The 19,596-nt window shown below is 57.3% G+C and overlaps 7 protein-coding genes across 7 annotated transcripts; 3 read left to right on the forward strand and 4 right to left on the reverse strand.

Moving 5' to 3' along the window:
- Positions 1-732: 732 nt before the first annotated feature.
- On the reverse strand, positions 733-2,474 carry HETIRDRAFT_408120 (uncharacterized protein). The gene is made up of 6 exons (XM_009545249.1): positions 2,134-2,474; positions 1,822-2,072; positions 1,702-1,758; positions 1,422-1,641; positions 1,133-1,339; positions 733-1,066 (listed from the first exon to the last, which is right to left on the reverse strand). Exons 1-6 carry the CDS (start codon positions 2,245-2,247, stop codon positions 908-910), a joined length of 1,008 nt encoding a protein of 335 aa, XP_009543544.1. The 5' UTR covers positions 2,248-2,474; the 3' UTR covers positions 733-907.
- Positions 2,475-3,593: 1,119 nt separating this feature from the next.
- HETIRDRAFT_170263 (component of vacuolar transporter chaperone) lies at positions 3,594-4,201 on the reverse strand (the record flags this gene model as incomplete). Its single annotated transcript, XM_009545250.1, has 5 exons — positions 3,594-3,643; positions 3,706-3,730; positions 3,790-3,887; positions 3,946-3,982; positions 4,034-4,201. 5 exons carry the CDS (start codon positions 4,199-4,201, stop codon positions 3,594-3,596), a joined length of 378 nt encoding a protein of 125 aa, XP_009543545.1.
- A 268-nt stretch (positions 4,202-4,469) lies between these two features.
- HETIRDRAFT_415544 (uncharacterized protein) lies at positions 4,470-5,679 on the forward strand (the record flags this gene model as incomplete). Its single annotated transcript, XM_009545251.1, has 4 exons — positions 4,470-4,542; positions 4,599-4,853; positions 4,917-5,061; positions 5,115-5,679. The coding sequence occupies 4 exons, from the start codon at positions 4,470-4,472 to the stop codon at positions 5,677-5,679; spliced, it is 1,038 nt and encodes a 345-aa protein (XP_009543546.1).
- Positions 5,680-5,728: 49 nt separating this feature from the next.
- Positions 5,729-6,976, reverse strand: HETIRDRAFT_415545 (uncharacterized protein; the record flags this gene model as incomplete). Its single annotated transcript, XM_009545252.1, has 3 exons — positions 5,729-6,571; positions 6,634-6,725; positions 6,778-6,976. 3 exons carry the CDS (start codon positions 6,974-6,976, stop codon positions 5,729-5,731), a joined length of 1,134 nt encoding a protein of 377 aa, XP_009543547.1.
- A 445-nt stretch (positions 6,977-7,421) lies between these two features.
- Positions 7,422-8,574, forward strand: HETIRDRAFT_170266 (uncharacterized protein; the record flags this gene model as incomplete). The annotated part of the gene is made up of 6 exons (XM_009545253.1): positions 7,422-7,613; positions 7,669-7,701; positions 7,762-7,851; positions 7,905-8,005; positions 8,055-8,312; positions 8,367-8,574. The coding sequence occupies 6 exons, from the start codon at positions 7,422-7,424 to the stop codon at positions 8,572-8,574; spliced, it is 882 nt and encodes a 293-aa protein (XP_009543548.1).
- A 269-nt stretch (positions 8,575-8,843) lies between these two features.
- Positions 8,844-13,469, forward strand: HETIRDRAFT_155189 (uncharacterized protein; the record flags this gene model as incomplete). The annotated part of the gene is made up of 13 exons (XM_009545254.1): positions 8,844-8,997; positions 9,050-9,150; positions 9,288-9,719; positions 9,770-10,352; positions 10,417-10,727; positions 10,781-10,988; positions 11,041-12,338; positions 12,393-12,545; positions 12,605-12,871; positions 12,937-13,050; positions 13,107-13,234; positions 13,289-13,333; positions 13,387-13,469. 13 exons carry the CDS (start codon positions 8,844-8,846, stop codon positions 13,424-13,426), a joined length of 3,834 nt encoding a protein of 1,277 aa, XP_009543549.1. The 3' UTR covers positions 13,427-13,469.
- An 840-nt stretch (positions 13,470-14,309) lies between these two features.
- Positions 14,310-19,582, reverse strand: HETIRDRAFT_457874 (uncharacterized protein; the record flags this gene model as incomplete). The annotated part of the gene is made up of 3 exons (XM_009545255.1): positions 14,310-16,291; positions 16,361-18,107; positions 18,164-19,582. 3 exons carry the CDS (start codon positions 19,580-19,582, stop codon positions 14,310-14,312), a joined length of 5,148 nt encoding a protein of 1,715 aa, XP_009543550.1.
- Between the last annotated feature and the right edge of the window lie 14 nt (positions 19,583-19,596).

The raw sequence follows: 19,596 nt of genomic DNA on the forward strand, positions 1-19,596 counted from the left end.
CTGCAAATACCCTAGCTGCCTGAGAGAAGCCTCTCAGCTGCTCACCTCGCGATCGAATGATACACAAGACAAGGTTGCCATTGAGTTGCCTGTCCTGAATAGTTAACTCAGTTCGGGGGTGACGATCTATGGCGATGGGTTATCTCGCCCTTCGCTCAATCCCGGATGGCCAGCCATCAGTTTCTTTGCGCTTTGTGGCCCCCGACGTACGATCTGCGCCTCCCTGTGTACGTAGTGCGTACGTCCCCGTTCGGTTGTCCATGAGCCAGGGCCTTCGCAGACCAGCGGCCTGGCTCTCATCGCAATCCTGTCGATCAGCGTGGGTACTGTGCGTAGCTGTTACGTACCGAGACGGGCAGAGAGGTCAGGGGACCGTTTATCAATAATGGCATCTGTACTATTGAGTTTCCTGCTTTCTAGATGAGTACCCTTAGGTCATAATTGAGTTTGCGTGTAGTTGTTCTGTTTGGACTTGGACGTCTCAGACGCTCGCTGGTGACAACAAGGAACGCAGAATCGGAACAAGGACCCTTTGCGATGCTCTTGAGTGACATGATAGAACCATCAACCCTGTACTCATACCAATTCACAAAAGCTAATACAGTTCTCAATGTGGGGTCCGCATTGTCGCGAACATGACATGATTTAGACATAATCAACATCGTATTTCCGCTGGAATTGTGAGCTCAAGTGAAATGTGTCAATATTCATTCTCATCCATCACACAAGTTCAGCGAATTTAAGAAATTGCTTCTTTTTTGGATTCCGTCATGATACAATCTCCGCGCAGCGAAGCGCGAAGAGGAGGGTAAGCTTCTACAAATCGTCGTTACAAAGTCCAATATCCACGCCAAGACCAACACCACCGCTCAAGCTCACACCGGATCCCCCGCGGAAAGCAGCGCGCTTAGAGGGGAGGAGTGTCGAGGAAGGAGAGGTTGTTGAATTCTCCTGGGTACCGCTCGCCCGGTGCGGTCTTGTGGATCTCCTCGGCGAGCGTGCGCAAGTGCGCGATCTCTTCAGCGGTGAGGGTGACCTTGGCAGCGCCCAAGTTGTCCTCGAGGTACTATTGAAAGAAGACAACAAAATCAGAACGCGTTCCATGGAAGTGTAGGAATAAGGAAAGCTGTACCTTGACCTTCTTGGTACCGGGGATGACGAAGACCTTGGGGCCCTGAGCAAGCAACCACGCAAGCACAACCTGGCCGGAGGTGGCACCGTGCTTGGCACCGATGGCTGCGAATTCGTCCGCAAGCTTGACGATCTTGGGGAAGTTGTCCGCATTGAAACGGGGGATGTACTTGGCGTAGTGGCCGTCGGGAACCGACTCTGCTGTGCGCTGTATAAGGTTTTCAAAAGAAAGCCGCAATTCGTCAATGAGATGGCTGTTCACAGTGAGCTAGGAGCACGGAAATACTCACGAAAGAGCCGGTGAGGAGACCACGACCGAGAGGAGAGTAGGCGACGATTGCGATGCCAAGCTCCTGTGCGGTCTTGAAGAGGTTGAGCTTCTCGAACTCGATGTCGAGGGATAATGGCGAGTATTCGACCTGCAGAGCGGCAATGGGGTGGACAGCGTGTGCGCGACGAAGTGCTGAGGCGGAGATCTCAGAGACACCAATGGCCTTGACCTTTCCCTCTCTGGATGGCAGGTGCACGTGAGCCCCGGCGGCACAGAACATGAGCATATAGGCAACTTACTTGACTAGCTCGGCAATAGCGCCGATCGTCTTCTCAATGGGGACGGTGGGATCAGCACTGTACGCAAAAGTAGTTGTTTAAGAACTTGGGCTCTAATACATCGAATCGAATATGATTTACCGGTGGAGGTAGTAAAGGTCGACGTAGTCGGTCTGGAGCTTCTTCAGCGAGTTCTCAAAAGCGACCCTGACGTATTCGGGAGAGCCGTTGGGGAAGCGGGTGGGGTCGGCGAGACCGAACTTGGTGGCGAGGTAGATGTCCTTGCGCTTGCCGGTCTTGGCGAACCATTTGCCAATCAGCTCCTCGTTGTCCTGGTAGGCGTCAGAGGTGTCCCAGAATTTGCAGCCACGCTCGTAAACGGCATCAAGGAGCTAAAAAGCACCAGTATTATCAGACCAAGATCTTGTCGAAAGGCAAATCTAAACAGCGTACCGTCAAGCGCTCTTCGATTGAACCAGTGTCTCCGTAACCGACAGAGAGACCCATCGCGCCGAAGCCGATGGAGTTGACCTGGGTACCACCAAGTTCACGAGTAGGGAGAGACATTGTATTGTAGAAGTGGTGAGGAGGATGAGTGTGTGTGTTTCGGTTGAATGCACAGGGGCGACTGGCGAGTCTCAGATTTGAGGCAGGCCTTATATACGATCTGGCGAAGCAGGATCCGTAACTTGGGACCGGAAGGGTAACACGATGATGAGGTAGATAAAAACCGATATGGGAGAGCTGACGCGTACACATGACGCTAAAGCGGACAAAAGTAGTGGTGATGGAATGAATCTCATCAGAGTGTCGGAGGGGTGGGTTTTATTGCGATGCCATCGATGGAAAATGCTGCCTAAGACAAGACAGAAGTGTGTGCAGCTGCGTCCACACTGACGCTAGAGGAGGAGTAATCACTCGGAGGAAGGAAGCATACTAGAGCGTGCAAACATAATCCTCCGCCAGGAAAGGAGGTAAGGATGCTGCACTGACGGATATCAATGGCATCATAAATCTCAGGCCCATTGCACTGCCCCACACGTCCGTGACATAATTCTTGCTCTGTCAAGGTGAGCGCAGATAATCAAAAGGGGTTGCTACCTCTCCATAGGGTCCAGATGCTGCACAAAAAGAATACAAACTCTCAGAAAATCTGCAGGCCAATCTAGCCCAATCTGAGCAAACAGTTTCTTGGAGTGATCGAAACGAGATTCAAGTTGAACGTTGAATGCCCCTGGCTTGTTGCAGCCTGTTGCAGCTTGTAAGTAGCTCCAAAATTACCCCGATGTCTGCATGTCCGAGTCCGGGTCGGGTCGTAGGCTTTTCTAAGCACAGTAACACGTCGATGCATCAATGCGCTCCTGTGCTATATATCATCACACAACATGCGTGGTGCCGGCAACGTCGCCACCCTACTTACCTGCGCAGAAGAAACATGATGTCGAACTAGTGTCAAGGGAAACATCCCAGACGGGTGAATCATGGAACTAGCGAATGATCGGGGAGCTTTCCGCCGAGATCAACGGAAGTGTAGCTGCAGGACCCCAACACTCTATGCCCCAACTGCGTTCGACAGAGGATACGCCAGGATACGCGATGAGACACCATTTTCCAGCAAGTTCTATGCACGGCCGGAACATTCCCAGAAGACTGCACAGAAGGCTTCGAGTCCAACGTGTTTGCTTATAGAGAACAGGTGACCTTCCATGATACAACCTCCCTCCTATATTCCCACTCCATCCACCACCGTAAATGAAACTCATGACATGTACGCACGAAGTGAGTTTCGGCCATCGATTATTGTAGATTCCTAACCAAGTCGACCTCATCGTGGGCAGAAAGGAGGCACCGCGTCATAAGACCGCAAAGAGAATGGAAGTCTAGCGATGGCTATTGGATGTCTTCGCGTGGCCTTAACTATCGCCCTCCGTAAAGCGCAGAGCAAAGTTGACAATGACGGAGACTACAGATATGTCGGTGCGTTTAATGTGCATTGAAAGCTGATTCTCTCAGAGAACGACGTACTTAACAAGGCCAAACAGAGCAAGGTCTAGATCACAGACGTCAGCTTTCTATACAGGAGTCCGAGGATAATGAGATCTTGCTCACAGGTCCCAGGCGATCGTCATATGGTCCTCGGCCTCCTTTACGGATAGAGGCTGCGCGCCAATGATAGGTATACAAGGCATAGAGCATGATAGCCACCGCTGATACAAAGAAATCAGTGTCTATTGTATTTTCAACTAACCCCTGATATGTACTCACCCACGATGGAAAACATCGCAGCACTGATTTTCCCAACCTTGACTAGGACTCAACTTGAAAGCTACGCCTCACGTTCGGGCAGACTCACCTTATCGCCAAAGTTTAGCAAGCCGACAGATAGACCGCCTAAGATGACCGTGAAGTGCAGCCATGATAGAAATGTGCGCTCGTTCGCGAAAGACACTTTTGGTTCGACTCGGACAGGGAGAGCAATGCGCTTCGTTGCCGTGCGCTGTAGGAGGGGCTGAGTTGACATGATGATAGTTCGGATCCAAGGGTGGAGTGGAGACTGTGTGCTTCTCGGGAAGACTAGTCGGGCTCGAAGTCGTTGAAAATAAAATAAAAAATCCAGATGGACCAACTCAATGAGTCCAGATTCCAGCGGTGGACCAATCACGTGACATGTCCGTTGTATTCGCCGATGGGTTTCAGTGCAGTCGCTCTCGTTGCTCTCATCGTCTGTCACCAAACCTGCGAGACATTCATAGAGTTCCCCTCAATTGTTCAAGTAGCTGCCTCCATCCATGTCGAGTAAACCGTCCGCGCCGAGCACGCCTCAGCCATCCGCAATTACTCCGCTAACTGTGGAGGAAGAAGGTTTGTGCGCCACATCCTCTTTGGCAGTTCAGTAATAGCTTATCGGCCTCCTCCAGATGCTATCATCCACTCTCGAATTACGAATGACGAACGTGCACTACGTCGGGTCATCAAAAAATTTCATGGCTACACCTCAGTCGCCCATGAGCCCATTGTCCCCATTCCATCGAGCTCCATCAGTATCGAGGATGCGCGAGACGCGTTTTTAGTGGAGCTTGCCTCCTTCAGTCTACAGCTGAAGAAAGCAGTTATGGTCTGTGAGGCAGAGGCGCGGCAGGTCGAAGAGTACCATAGGGAAAGACAGAGAATTGGTGAGTTCTCTCGAACGTGCACACCATACTCGTGGCCGATCTAGTGTCACTCGCACATCATAGAGGATGAGAGAGTTGCACTCAGAGGGCAGATCGAACAACTGAAGACGTCCTTGGAGCATGCGCAGCTGGAGCGCCGGCGGAAGATCGAATATGACCTTGTTGCCGAGAAGATCAACACTCTTCCAAGTCGACAGGAACTCCAGCGGTACGTCGAACGAAGTTACATCAATTGCTCTACTACCTCATACTGGCTATAAGAACAATAGACTCTCTTGAGAGTGACATGACCGCTATTCGCGTGGATCATGATGCTCAAAATCGCCTTATTCACGCTCAAAAATCTGCTTTGGTCTCGATAATCTCCGAACTTGGTTCTTTGCGCCTTATGGGCAAGGATACAGAGACCCCGCGCGATACCACACCAGCGCTTGACACCGTTGGGAGCGATGGCGAAGTACCGCTCTCCATTGTCACAGCTGCCGACGCGGACACTGAGAAGGAAGAAGGCGAAGAGGATAGGCAGTCGTCTGACGATGTGCCTCTTTCGGCTACGCTCAATCCTGGCCCGAGAGCCTTCTACGCCTCACGAGATTCCGTCGCTACAGGATCACGGAGTTTGCGCTCACGCACTGGTCTGTCGTCTGCTCCGCAGTCTGCTGCCGTCTCGCGTGCAGCATCAAAATCGATCGAGGATGATGATATTGAGATGGGCGAGCTGACGGAGGAACCCAAGGATTCGAGGACGAAGGTAAAAGTTCGGGAGTTGGAAGAGGGTGAGGCTAGTGACGAGAGTAGTGAATTGTCAGACCCTCCAGACGATTGAACGCATGTAGTCTAGGGATAGAATTGCGAGGAACGTGCAAGCTTAGTATTCAACTATGACTGCTGAATTCTACATCAAATGACATGAAGTCGCGTGCACATACAACAGGGCCGTTGTAGTTCTCCTGAGCCAACGCTTTTATTGCGTTCATCGTCGTCCTGGCCAATGGGTCCTTATGATCGTCCCCTGCATATCGCGCAGAGAAGTGATTCAGCACCAACTTTTTTGCCGCGATCCGCTGTGCAAACGCGCCAGCCATCTGTGGCGTCGAGTGTCCTCTTAATTTGGTGCGCGCCTCCACGCTCTCGACGGTATCGCTCTCCTTCGTTTCAGCGACGACACCTCGCAGATATGCGTTAGTCGCCTCATGGATAAGAATGTCGACGCCAGCCGCAAGGTCGGCAATGGGCGATGGGTCGTATGTGTCGCCCAGGATGGCCAGTTTGCGACCTTGTCGCCGGTCTGGACCGCGCAGCACGGTACCGTCTGGGAGTTCTACACTTTCACCCTGTTGCACTCGCCTCATCACAGTCATTGGAGCACCGGTCCTTTTGATATGGGGGATATACTGCCGTGGGTCTATTTTTCCTGGCACCGGAGCTTCCGTCACTACGTACCCCACACAAGGCACGGAATGCAATATTGGGGCAGCAGATACGGAGATGAGGTCGTTTTTGAAGATATCTGTCCATATTCCATTGGCTTGAGAGATATTGCGTCCGGTAGGTGATTCGAAAGGGAGGCGAGGAAGAGAGGTAAAGTCACCATCTTGAGGGTCAGTGGGGAAGCGCAGTTCATGAACAACGTAAGGGCCGCCTAGAAGGGTATGAGAGTACGAGAGCCCATTGCGAATATAGGCTCTTGTGCCAAGAGGGCCATAGATTTCTATAGGCTATGAGGTATTGAGTAACTCTTCCTCTGCGAGATCAAGCAAATTACTTCTTGATCTAACACCTCTTCAGCTCGTGAGTCTTCGCCTTCAGTAATACCGCCAGCTCCATTGAGTCGACTAGCAAGCAAAGGCAGAATCCCGAATATATGATCGCCTGGCTTCTCTATCAAAATATGAATACGTGCCATATTGTATAGAGGGCCCACCGTGCGTGTGAGTGATGAAGATCTTTTCGATCTTGCCCATCTTCACTTGGCTCCTCTGGATCTGGTGCTGAGTTGCTTCGCCGCAGTCAAATAGCCAGACGCCCCCGCTGAGTCTCAAGGCGAGTGCGGAATGATTGCGCGTAGAAGATGGTTGAGCAGAGGCGGTCCCAAGGAAAGTGATATTAATTGAAGATATCATTTTGTGTACCGTCCGAATCTGGAGTGGCTTTATTGTGGATGCACCGGCAATGTAAGGTGAGCTCTTGATAGCAGGAAAACATCGGACTAACAGCATGATAGGCAAATTCCGAATGTCTTACCACGAAAGGAGGATATGGACCTCACGTGATGGGAGAATCGAGTCACGTTAGGTCAATGTCAGCGCCTAATTGTACTGTCGAAGTTGCCTCAAAGTCAGCCGCCTAGTGAGTGAGCTGCAGAATGCCTAGGCTCACCAGATCTTCAAACGCCGGGGCATCCTCTTCTAAAGATACTCTCGATATAAAATCTTCAGATCTTGTAAAGTCTGACGAAGGTGGTGGCCTTGAGGTGCGTGCAAGATTACAACGATGAAAGGGGATCGGACCTGACAATGTTGTATCTCCCACACACGCTAGGGTCACATATCTGCCATCCGAAATGGCATGAGAAAACATCGTCAGGAGATCAAATTGTTAGAGAATCGCAATGCTCAGCTGGAGGCTGAGATAGAAAAACTTCATGATTCTGCCAATACATCCATTCAACCTCGTAGGGGTCGATCAGGTGGACCAACCAATGCGGGTTTACAGGCCCAAGTGAAGAGGTTGAAGGGCGAAGTAGAAGCGCTGAAGAAGGTGCGTACCCTAGCTCGATCCTTTGCTTTGACAGTGACGAATTGATCATTGGCAGGATAGAGCTAAAGACAAGAAGAAAATCCAACGAGTGCGCCTCCTTATATCTCACCATTCCTTTTTCGTACTCTAACACAGAGCTCTCATCCAGCTACAAATAAAGGAGGTAGAAGCAGACATGAAAGAGCTTCATGACGAGCAGGTGAATGGCGTCACGGATGTGAGTAACCAAATGCGCAAGGTGAGATATCATAACATTTGGATCCACAGTAAACAAACATATTCGATGTATAGTTACTTCGAAGGTTTCAAGATATCATTCTGAGCGGGGCTTTGGAGGATAAAGAAGAGTGCACCATTTGTCTGGAAACTATGGAAGTGAACGGCTGTTCCAGGTAAGATCTTTCGATATAATGATGCCTATATCCCTGACGGACGGGGAAGCCTCTCTTGTCAGCACATATTTTGCAATGATTGTCTATCGCGACTGGAACCAGGCTCTGTCGAAGTTACATGCCCACAGTGTCGGGAGAAGTGTGCTCGGGAAGAGTTTGAAGTCGTGAAATTTTCAACCGGAGAACAGTGGGATCAACTCCTCGAGGTTGCAAATGATTTCGCACGAATAGATATTAGGGGTGAGCAGGAAATAAGCGAAGAGGAAGACGAGGAACCGTTCATCGATGATAAAGACCCAGATGCTAGGTATGTCGTTTACATGGTCATCGTCATCGACGCTTACATGCTTATCCCTATCAGCTCAACAGCATCTGAATTCCAGACGGCACCAGCGGCTAGGAATTCCATGTCCTTGGATCCTGACCCTGTTCCAGCGGAAGCGATTATTCCAGATTCAACGTCAGATGATGGTGTGCCTCAGTTCGTGTACTCCAGGGCTTCTGCGTCGGAGAAGAGAAAATGGCTGGCACAGATGGCAGATCAGCGAAGAAAGAGAAGGAGAGATTAGTGCATATGTCCTTCACGTACGCTATGTATCTTATGGGCAAATTAGACTGGATTTACGGTTTCCGAACGACAGCGAAGGAAAGGAACAAAGGTGGAATGCAACGGTCACGTGGCAATCGGACGCGTCGAAACCAACAAAGGTAAATATAGGCGCCTTCAAGTTGACTTCATCTCTCTCGACAACTCAGGCCGAGCCTCCTAGCCGAACCTCTTTCCGCTGGCGGCGTTCCGCTATATATATCCGGCGCAAAATTGTGGAACGAAATTAAAATGGCCTTGAGCATTTCTCCACGGAAGGTTGTACCTCTTGCCGGCGGTGATGATTGGGAGCCAGTAAAATCCAAAACGGCAGGCACCACCACAAAACGTGTCTTCTTCTGTGGTGTGGTGGTAGAGAGCCAGAATGGTCAAGGGATATCGGAAGGTGCGCTGTGCTCCGTGGTCTTGCGCCGTACTGGGTTGATCTCGTGAATTAGAGGTACAGGATCTGGTCGCATCCTTGGGAGAGCCGTTGAGTGCATTCGAAGACGGAGGTTCGCTACCATCAGAGTCAATGAACGATGAGCTCTCGGGAACTGTGAGTGTAGGGCCTCTTTTGTCAATAAACTGCCTGTACGAATATTCAATGCACCCGATCAATCATAATCTTTCATTGTCATTTTATCACCGCCACTTTGAAGCCTGCCCATCTAACATGAATCCTTGTATTCGTAGAACATTCAAACACGCAGACGAGCATTGACCGAATCGCCAGCCATTCAAGACATCATAAACGAACTCGTATCTACGGAACGATCTTATGTCAAGCGACTTCACATACTCAAGTACGACTACGCAGATCCTCTACGCACCTTTGCTCGTACCAAGGATACCGCCATAATCGCCGCATATCAGGCGAAAACCCTCTTCGGGAACGTGGATAATCTGTTGCCAGTCAACGAAAGCTTTCTCGCCGATCTTGAAAAGATGCTTGCCCCAGACGGGCCTCAGAATGTAGGGTACATCGGTGACGTAGTCCTGCGACATTTCAAGGAACTCCGTGGGTTTGACCAATATAAACAATACTACGTGAAACGGGAGGAGGCTCAAATGATATTCGAGCGGGAGATGTCGAAGCGGTCGTCAGGTTTTGCTGCATATGTTGATGTCAGTACATTGACTATCTTCGCTCTGGGCATTTCTCACATTTGACACAGCGCATCAAGTATTCTTCTGCGGACACAAAGAACCGGATCGGACTGCGCGAGCTTCTTATGGACCCTGTGCAGCGCATACCCAGGTATACCCTCTTATTTCGCACAATGATCAAGCGCATGCAACCTGGTGACCCTCAGCGGACAAAGCTCATGGAAGCTGATCAGATAGCAAGCAAGATAGCCCTTGCCGAGACTGACGAGCAAACAAAACGTGCCGCCGTCATGTACTGCTTAGGCGCGACCATCGATGGATTTCCTCCAGGGTTGATCTCCAACTCCAGGCGTTTCATTGACTGTATCGATGTCGAGGATGTTTTCTTAGACACGCCTGTCTCCTCGTCCGCGACCGGTGCGACAGCGTCTCTCGATTCCCTTCACTGTACCTTGTTCTTGTTTGACGATAAACTCATGATCGTGAAGCGACCTGGCAACGAAAAGAGCGGAAAGGTCTTGTCTGGGCTTGACCAATTAGAGAAGGTGACAAAGGCAGGTGGCCGACCTTTGGAGATGAAGAAGACAGGGATGAGCTGCAAAGGAGTTGTAGACATATCCGAGATCGCAGCCACAGACGTCGGTGGGGCTGGCAAGTAACTTCTTCGCGTTTGAGAACCTTCTGTTTTTCGTTCTGATAGGTGGTGGCGGCTTAGATTTCCATCTCTATCTGGAGAACCCTCCACAAGATCAGACGGATCGGTGGTCCGGTCGGCCCTTCAGATCTCTATCTGTTGTTCTCCCACCCGCTCCGGTGAATATGAACCCTACTCGAACTGAGGTGGAAAAGAAGCGCTTTTTGGAGAATTTGTGGTATGCACAAGCTGTGTATCGGACAAAGACCGGACAGTCAGTAGCACTTCGCGGAGAGGAAAAAGAAGTGGAGGCGAAGCATGGTCGTGTCACATACGCACGGACATATTTCAATGTCTATCAGAGGACTGATTTCTTGAAAGAGGCCAAGAAAGTGAGTTGAGTCAACATGATGGCTGAATCAAGACATTGACAATTTTGCCACAGACAAAAGTGGTCGTACACATCGATGCCCTTGGTTCTTCAGATCCACTTCCGTTTGGTATCAACGGTCCCCCACACGTGGCAATACGGATTCAACCCATGGCTGGAGAACTTTGTCGCTACACAGTGACCACAGCGTTTCCAAATGATGATCCTACTGATGAAGAGATCGTGCAGTCGAAGCGAGTGCCGGAACGGATAGTGGATACCAGTGCGTTCCCCAGCAACTCTGTTTATATATTTATTAACATACCAGTATTCAGTCCACTCGTACGGGCTGTTCAAATTTCGGACGGGCAGAACTTCATTACCGTCTACTCCAACGGCCACCACACGTTCACGCGCTGCCATCTTCGGTCTCGATGTCATCTCCCGAAACATTTTCAATGCTCGTGCGGCCTCTAGGAATGAAGTATTCGGGAACTCTGTTAGCAGTCACAGGCGGACGAAATCCTCCATCAGTCGGTCGTCGGTCTACACGCACACGACATCGGATGGTAGTCTCAGATTCTCACATCGTACTGGGTCGACAGCTGCCACGTCTGTATACGATGATGAATCGATCGCGCCCACCCGACCCTCGACACCATCCAGAAAGCTGCTCAAACGACGCAGTAAATCGCCCAAGGGATCCAGTAGTGAGCCCGAAAGCTTTGCGCCCGTACGCAGTACGTTACGACCGGGCTCGAGTTCGAGATCTAGAGAGAGCACCTTGATGTATAGTGACGAGGAGCATGACGATCGACCACCCGAACATATGGCCGAGTCAGATCCGGATTTGAGCCAGAGACTAGCCTTGGCCAGGCAGAATAGTCAAACTCAAGAAGGACAATCTTCGGCTATCCCAACCCGAGTCAACACTCCTATAGAAGATATCATATACGAAGGTAACGAATCTTGTTCTCGATTGAACGCTTTGCTCACTCGATCTGCAGAAGAACCGCCACAACCCATTCGGCCGTCGTCGCGAGCATCGACGCCAGCTGGTCGACCGACAACACCATCAGGTGGACTTGAGATCCCTGGCCAAAGGTCTCGTTCAATGTCCCTGCTCTCGTCTGATGACCATCCACGTGGTCCTCGCAGCCTCTCGCCATTGCCTCCATCATTCGATGATAGATTTACTCCCTCGCCCTCACCTGAGCCATCCGAAGGTGACATGTCTATGGAAGATACTTTCGTTGACGCAAACTATACACCGACACATTCTGTGCGAGAAGGCGGGGTGTCTCCCCTTCCACGTAGCCGAAGACAGGCTTTCGACCGCTTGGATCCTGAGCGTACACCGACGATCAAGCCGTCCAATTATAAACAGGGCGCTAGCATCATCGAGCCGTTGTCGATCAAGAAGAAGACCTCGTTGCGGGGATCGGGCACTTCGCCATCCGCCGGGCGAAAGGTGGGCACGAGGAGGTCTCCAGCAGCATCGACTGTCGCCAAGATCGCTCATCGAAGAGTGTCACCTCAAATTAAGAGTGTCAAGGTAGCGACTTCGAGTCGGGTGAAATTGGACATGGACATGGACAGGATGACTGAGCTCATTGAGGCTACGAAGGATGATGCACGTCTTCTCTCGCAACCTCGTTACTGCCGTGGCACTGATCTCGGTGTCTAGATCGAGACAACACGACAAGCCGTCAAACGAATCAAGATCGACGTCGAGCAACTGCGGCCTGCGATAGCTCGCCCTGCAGAGCAGGAAGACCTGCAACCTCGGCCATTTGTCAGAGGCCTCCCTCGTGCCCCGGTAGCCAACAATACGCCAATGGTTTGGACCTCAGCATCATGATCTTGTCAAGTATGAAGTGTTCACCGTGATCCCTTTAGACCAGGGCAGCTCAAGAACGCATGGAGGAGATGAGGAACCTCATTGGCAAACGGAACGGAGAGATCATCCCTCGCGCTAGGAACCGGTCGCGCAGTTTCGCAGACGTTCCCGGTCCACCTCCCTCGCTGGAGAAGGCACGCACGGGGGATTTGATGAAAATGATCGATGATGCGACTTCCGAGGCCGATGAGAGTTTGGCCCGTGCCTTTTCAAATCAAGAAGCACTGGAGTCAGATATACAGCGCCTCGTTGCAGATCTGCAGGAGGTGAACTGGCGATTTCGTCTCGAATTTGAAATATCGGGCATGGCTGACGAGTGCTATCGTCGCAGAAAACAATGCTTTATGAGAGGGCCCGGTTCGAGCTCGGGGCGTCCAGGCGCCAATGTGATCTGATGAAGAGTCTCCTCGTGGATTCCACGGCCGAGAAGGAGATTATGTACGATGTAGGCGTCCCGGTTGCGTCTAAATATGTACGTGCTGAAACAGGGGCGCGCGTCAGGCGTTCAACGAGGAACTGGACCTTATGTTCACGAACGCTCAGTTGCCGGAGGACGAAGCCTGGGAAGGGATGGTCAAGGACCTGTCCGAGACAAAGGCCGACCGTCACATGCTCGAGCACCAGAAAGCGTAAGCCCAGATCCCGACCTTCGGCCGCCGCATTGTCGCTGATTTCGGATACAGGCTGTTGGAACGCAGGTTGACCGAGGTGGAGGATGAGAAGGAGGAGTAAGTCGTCCTTGGTCGTTTCGCCCGCCCGTTTTTGCTGACCTGTCTGGCAGGTGGGGTGCCTTGTTGAGGCAGCATGGACTGATATCATAGTTTCCCGTTCCTTTTCCCTCTCCCCCTCATTTCTGATCTCTCTAATTCTCGATCTCCCTGCTTTTGTAATCGATTCCTCCTTCGTCCTTCGCCGTACCATCTAATCGATCCAGACTGTATTCTAACTTCCTGTTGTCATCATTTCTTGTCTCACCGCCATCATCTATCGCTTGGACATGTCTCCACCATATATCTCGCATCTTTTACCCGGAATATATAATATCTGTGTGCTGGACGCATCTGCGGGCTCCGCGGACGTTCGGAATCTTGGGGGGCCCACATTCGCAGGATCTGCGAGCGATGTGACACGGCCGATCTATACAAGAACAAACGTAGTTACGTGCTACGGCGGCGCATGGGCAGGGGTATGGGCTCTGTTCGTCTGGAAGGAGCGTTACGGATGCGGTGCGTATGTATACAGGGTCGAGCGAGTGCGATGCAAACCGAGGCTGTGTATGAATGGAAGAGGGACATGGCTGCAAGAAGAAGACGGAGACGGAGAAACGGCGTACGTGGTACATGGGATACGAAGGCACACGGAAGTTATAAGAAAAAAATAGAGGACAACCGGGAAATATAGTGGGGGGAGGGAAGGTGGTGTGGGCCGAGAAATGCTCGTGGCTGGATGGGGGCTTGGGAAGGGGCATGGTTGGGAGGGAAGGGGACACGGGAAAATGATAATGACAGGAACATGGGGATATAAAAAATGCGAGATAATAACTACTAGGCACTAATAGACTTCGGGCGCAAAAGACGCAGTGCGCGCGCATGGGACAAGAAAAGGAACACAGTAGGATAAAGATTACGTCGTCGGCGATCCGACCAGGAATAAAGAAACGAAAGAAACGGAATAAGAAACGAACGGGAATGATATCGTGTATGTTCACGTCGGCGCCTTCGCCTGCGCGAGGTTCGTCGTGGAGCCCGAGCGCGCGAACGAGAACAGGCCCCGCAGCGTTGACTTCTTCGAGTACGACGCCGGGAGGTCAGTCAGGCCCTCCTCCTCCCCCGCCGCGGACGCAGCGCGCACAGTCCCCGCGTCGTGCTCCCGGCGCGCGTACGTCGGCGACGCAGAGAACATGGAGCGGTGCCGCACGGGGATCGAGTGGAAATCAAAGACGGAGTGGCGGCTCGTGCTGTTGCTCCGGCTGTTGCTCGTGCTCCGGCTCGTGCTCGCGCTGGACCCCTCTCCTTCTCCTCCGCCCCCGCCCCCGCCGCCGCTCGCCAAGGCGTCGCTCGCCGTGTGCCAGGTGTGCCGGTTCGCTTCGCGCGCGCGCTCGTTGGGCTCGGCGGTGACGGTGACGCGCGGCGTGCGCAGGTCATCGCCGGGCTCGCTCTGCACGCGATGGCGCAGAGACTGGCGCCAGCGGCGCTTCAGCCCGTCCAGCGCGGTCGGTGTCGGCGTAGGCGTCGGTGTCGTGATCGCAGTCGGCGTCGTCGACGGCTGGCTCTGCGCTATACCAGGCGTGGCCGGGGTCTCTAGATTCATGCGCATGCGCGGGAGCGCGGGGGACGTGGGCAGGCGCGATATGGACACCGCGCGTGGGGGCGGCGCGGGCACGGGCTGGAAGAACCCGCGGACATTGTCGATCATCGAGCGCGAGCGCTGCGGCGCGCGGGCGGGCACGCCGAGCAGGTGGAGCGAGTCCCCCGGGCGCCCTTGCAGCGCGCCCTCGCAGCTGTGCGCCGCGCCGTCCGCGGCGGCGGGGCTCGCCGCGCCCGAGCCGCCGTGCGAGCCCGTGGCGGAGGAGCACTGCGAGAGCGGCGTCGGCGAGTCGAGCATGAGCTCCGGGCTGTGCGGGAGGAGCCCGTCCTCGCCGCCGGTGCCGGCCGTCGCGGCCGCCAGGCTAGGCGCGTCGACGATCTTCACCGGCTCGAGCGGTAGGCGTAGGCCCTTCCTGTTCCCCTTGCGCGTGCGCGCCGGGACGGGGAGCGGCGCGCCCATCTCCCCGCCGCCACCGCCACCACCGCCACCGCCACCGCTGACGCCTCCGCCCTCGTCGACGTTCCCCAGATCGACGCAGCTCTTCTTCCTGCGCACGAGCACGCTCTCGCGCTTCGTGAGGCGATTGCGCGCGGCGATGCCCATCGCGCCGCCGACGCCGACGCCGGCGGACGCGCCCGAGAACAGCTGGCCGTCCTTGAGGTTCGAGAAGAGGCTCCCGGGGCGGCGCGCCTCGGCCGCGCGGCGCACGCGCAGGCACGCGGGGTCGAACACGTCCTGCAGCTGCGCGTCGACCTCCGCGCGCGCCTGCGGGCTCGACTTGTGCACGAGCAGCGCCGAGTCGGGCGACGCGGAGAAGAACGCCTTGACGGATGCCGTCGAGGAGCGCCGGCTCGGGGGCAGCGCTGCGGACGATGTGCCGTAGCTCCCCTGCTGCTGTTGTTGCTGCTGTTGCTGTTGCTGTTGCTGCTGTTGTACTTGCTGCTGCTGCGCCTGCGAGTGCAAGTGCGCGGGAAAGTCGGTGCGGAGCGTCGGGCGCGTCGGTCTATGCAGCACGGGCCGGTCGATCGGCGAGAGCGGCTGCGGATGCGGATACGAGTGCGGGTGCGGGTGCAGGTGCTGCGTCTGCACGCTCAGCGGCGGGCGGCGAGCGTCGCCCTCTTCAAAGGCAGAGACGGGCAGCGCGCCGCCGGCGTCGTCCGGGGGCGGCACGTTGGGAGGCGCGGCGGCGGCGTTCTCGGCGGCGTGGCCCGCGTCCGCGAGGAGGCTCGACGGGGGCTCGACGGCGTCCGGCCAGCGCGTGTCCGCGACGGCGACGTCGCGTAGCGCCGCAAGCCAGATCGCCTTTTCCTCCTCGCACGACGCGCCGAGCTCGAACTCGTGCCCGTGGCCGTACAGCCGGATCGAGTTGGTGAGCAGCGCTGCCCACCAACAAACAAACGCCGTCAGCGAGCACGCCCGACGCCGCAGCGGCCACACGCAAAACTCACAGTCGTCCTCGTGCGGGTCCACGACCGCAAACGCCGTCAGCGCGAACCAGTGCCGCAGCTCGTACCGCCCGCGCACGGCCTTCGCGAGCACGATGTACCCGCCCCCGCCCCCGCCCCCGCCCGCGTACAAAAACGCGCCGAGATACTTCGCCTTGACCGCGCCCGTCTCGAGCGCACACAGCCGGTGGTGGTGCACCACGTCCAGCGCACCCACCATCGCCGCGGCGCCCAGCGCGCGCACGAACGGGACCGCGGGCGCCGCGGCACCCTGCGGCGCGACGAGCCGCGCCGCGATGCGCGCCGACGCGACGTGCCTTTCGTGCGCGACCTGCGCGCGGTCCACGAGCGCCGCGACGTGCCGCATCGCCTGCGCCGCGCTCGCGACGACGACGTCCGGCCCCGCGAGGCCCGCGAGCCGCGCCGCGCTATCCCGCCGCGTGCCTGGGGCGCCGCGCGGGGCGGGCGCGGGCGCGGGCGGCGTCTGGAGGAGCGCGTCGAGGAGGAGCGGGTACTTGCAGATGCGCTGCGCGGGCTTGATGAGGTAGTCCATGAACTGCAGGCGCGGGAGCGGCGCGCTGCGCTCGCGCGGGTGCGGCTGCTTGCCCGCCTTGTCTTTGCCCGTGCTCGCGTCCCCGGGCGCGCGGTCGGCGGCGGCGGCTGCGCTAACGGGGGACTTGAGGTTCAGCGTCGAGCGCACGGGCGAGACGGCGCGCGGGTGGCTCGCGGCGCTGCCGACGAGGGACGACATCGAGTGCCTGCGCTCCGTGCGCGCCTCCGTCTGCGCCACCTTTGCGCGCTTCCTGTTCTCCCTCCTCCTCCCCCACCCGTCCGCCTTGTCCTTCTCCTTGTCCTTCTCCTTGTTGTCCTTGGCGGCGTCCTTCGCCCGCTCCACGTCCGGGTCCTTCTCTACCTCGTCCGCACGCCCCTCTGGGTCCTGCGCGCGCCCGTGTTCGGGGTCGCCCGCGAGGAGCATGTCGGACACGAGCCGCGCGCAGCGGCGCTCGAACGCGTCCCACTCGGCGGGGTGCCGGCTCTGGAGGCCGTGCACGAGCTCGAGCGTTGCAAAGTGGTCCGCGCAGAAGTCCTCGTACACATTGAACAGCGCCGCCTGCGCGCGACGCCACGAAGAGGGGGGGGTGAGCGATCCGCGCCGGCGCACAAGAAGAGGCACGCGCACCTGGGTCGTGAACGTCGTCGTCACCTCCACGATCGCCCTCTCCAACACGCGCATCGCGCCCTCCCCCTCCGCCGCGCCCTTCTCCCCCCCTTCCCCGCCCACTCCTGCACCCGCCCCGACACCGACTCCCGCGCGCTCCCGCCGCACAACCCGCTCCGGCACGACCGGGAACCCAACGGGCGCGAGCGCAGCCCGCAAGCGCGCCACGAACGCCTCGTGCGTCGCAAGCAGTCGCGCCGCGCTGGCCTGCACGCCGCCCGCGGGCTCTTGCTCCGCCTCCCTCTCCTGCCTGTCCTTGTCCTTGTCTTTGGGTGGGTGCGGCGCGTGTCCGTCGTCCGTCGGGGCCTCATGGTCCGCCTCGCCCGCGCCCGCGCGCGGCCCCGCCGCGTCCTTGTCCGCATTCATGCGCCCGCGGCGGCGCGCGGGCACCGTCGCCGCGCGCGCGGGCTTGGACGGCGCGCCGGGTGCGGGGGCCCCCGCGAGGGCGAAGCTGGACGAGCGCGAGGGCGACAGGAGCGGGAGCGGGAGCGGGCGGGCGGAGGCGAGCAGCGCGAGCTGGTGCAGGTACACCTGTGTTGCGTCGACGGGGCGCGGGCCGGAGCGTGGGAGTCAGCGCGGGAGGCGACAAGGAGAGCAGAGGGGAGGGCGGGGGGACTGACCGTGACCATCGCGCGGAGGTCGACGAGGTAGCCGACTTCGGTGGTGAGCAGCTCGACGAGCGCGTGGTAGCGTCGCACGGCGCCCCTGCTCGGCTTGATCTTGGCCTTGGCCTCCTGCTCGGTCGTCGTCGTAGTAGAAGTGATGGCGGTCACGGGCACGACCTGTGCCCCAGCGTCGCCGCCCACAGGCGGCGCGACCTGCGCCTCCCCCTCGTCCGACACGCCGTCCCCGTCTCCGTCCGCCTCAAAATGAAACAGCCTTCGGCCCCCAGTCGCCCCCCAACCCGCGCCACCGCTCCTCTCGCGCTCCCTCTCCCTGTCTCTCTCCTGCTCGAACGCGCGCCGCCCCGACCCGCCGAGCGCCGGCTCGTGCGGCGCCCCGAGGGTACCCGCGAGCCTGAATGCGGACGGCGGGGCGCCCGCCTGGGCTGGGGACGGCGGGGGCAGCGCAGGGAGCGGCTTCTGGGGGTCCGCGGGGAGCGACATGCGGCGGCGGGCGGGCGCGAGGTCGGGGTCAGGGCGGGGCGCGTGCGCGAGTGGGTACGGGTGTGGGCGTGGGTGTGGGTGCCTGTGGACCGGCGGGTCCGGGTCCGAGTCGCGCCGGCGGGGTGCGACGAACGTGCGTGCGCGCGCGAGGGCCGCGTGCGTGCCGCCTGTGCTGGTGTCGTCGCGATCGCGCGCGTGCGCGGGGTAGTAGGGCGGGAGGGCGAGGGAGGCGGGGCGCGGGTGGGGGTGGGTGCGGCGGCGGGTTGGGGGGTATGCGTGTTCGTTGTCGTCGGGGGCGGCGGTGGCTGGGAAGCGGGGGAGGAACTTTGGCGGGGGCGTCGGGGGGACTGTGATCCATGCGGGGGTCTGGAGGGGCGTCGGGGTGGACGCGGACGTGGACGCGGACGGGGATACGGTGGACGAGGAGGTGGAGTTGGCTGTGAATGTGGAGGTGTGTGTGGAGGTGGAGGCGGAGGGCGGGAAGGCGGAGGTGGAGGCGTGTGTGCTGGAATGCGACAGCGCAGACGTCGAGGGTGGGACGGCGGGGGCGGTGGGGGTGTCTGGTGGGGGACGGGCGGAGCGCTCGTGGTGTGGGGCGAGGCTGCGGGAGGAGGGCACGGATTTGAAGGACGCGGCGGAGGACGAGCCCGAGGAGGAGAGGGCGTCGTCGGCGGTGGAGGTGGAGGAGGAGGATGAGGAGAGCGAGGGCGAGGGCGGGAGGGCAGAGAGGGCGGCGAGGGCGGCGGGGGGAAAGAACGGACGGGGCGGGGACAGGTCGTTGGGGGGCGTGGAGGGCGGGGAGACGATGGGGGTGAGCGGGGTGAAGGAGAGGACGGGGCGGGGACGGGCGGGCGGGGACGAGGGCGACGGCGACGGCGACGGCGAGGGGAGGACCTGCATTGTTGTGGCGAGCG

This window comes from Heterobasidion irregulare (genome assembly GCF_000320585.1).
Source record: "Heterobasidion irregulare TC 32-1 unplaced genomic scaffold scaffold_03, whole genome shotgun sequence".
Classification (NCBI taxonomy): Eukaryota; Fungi; Basidiomycota; class Agaricomycetes; order Russulales; family Bondarzewiaceae; genus Heterobasidion; species Heterobasidion irregulare.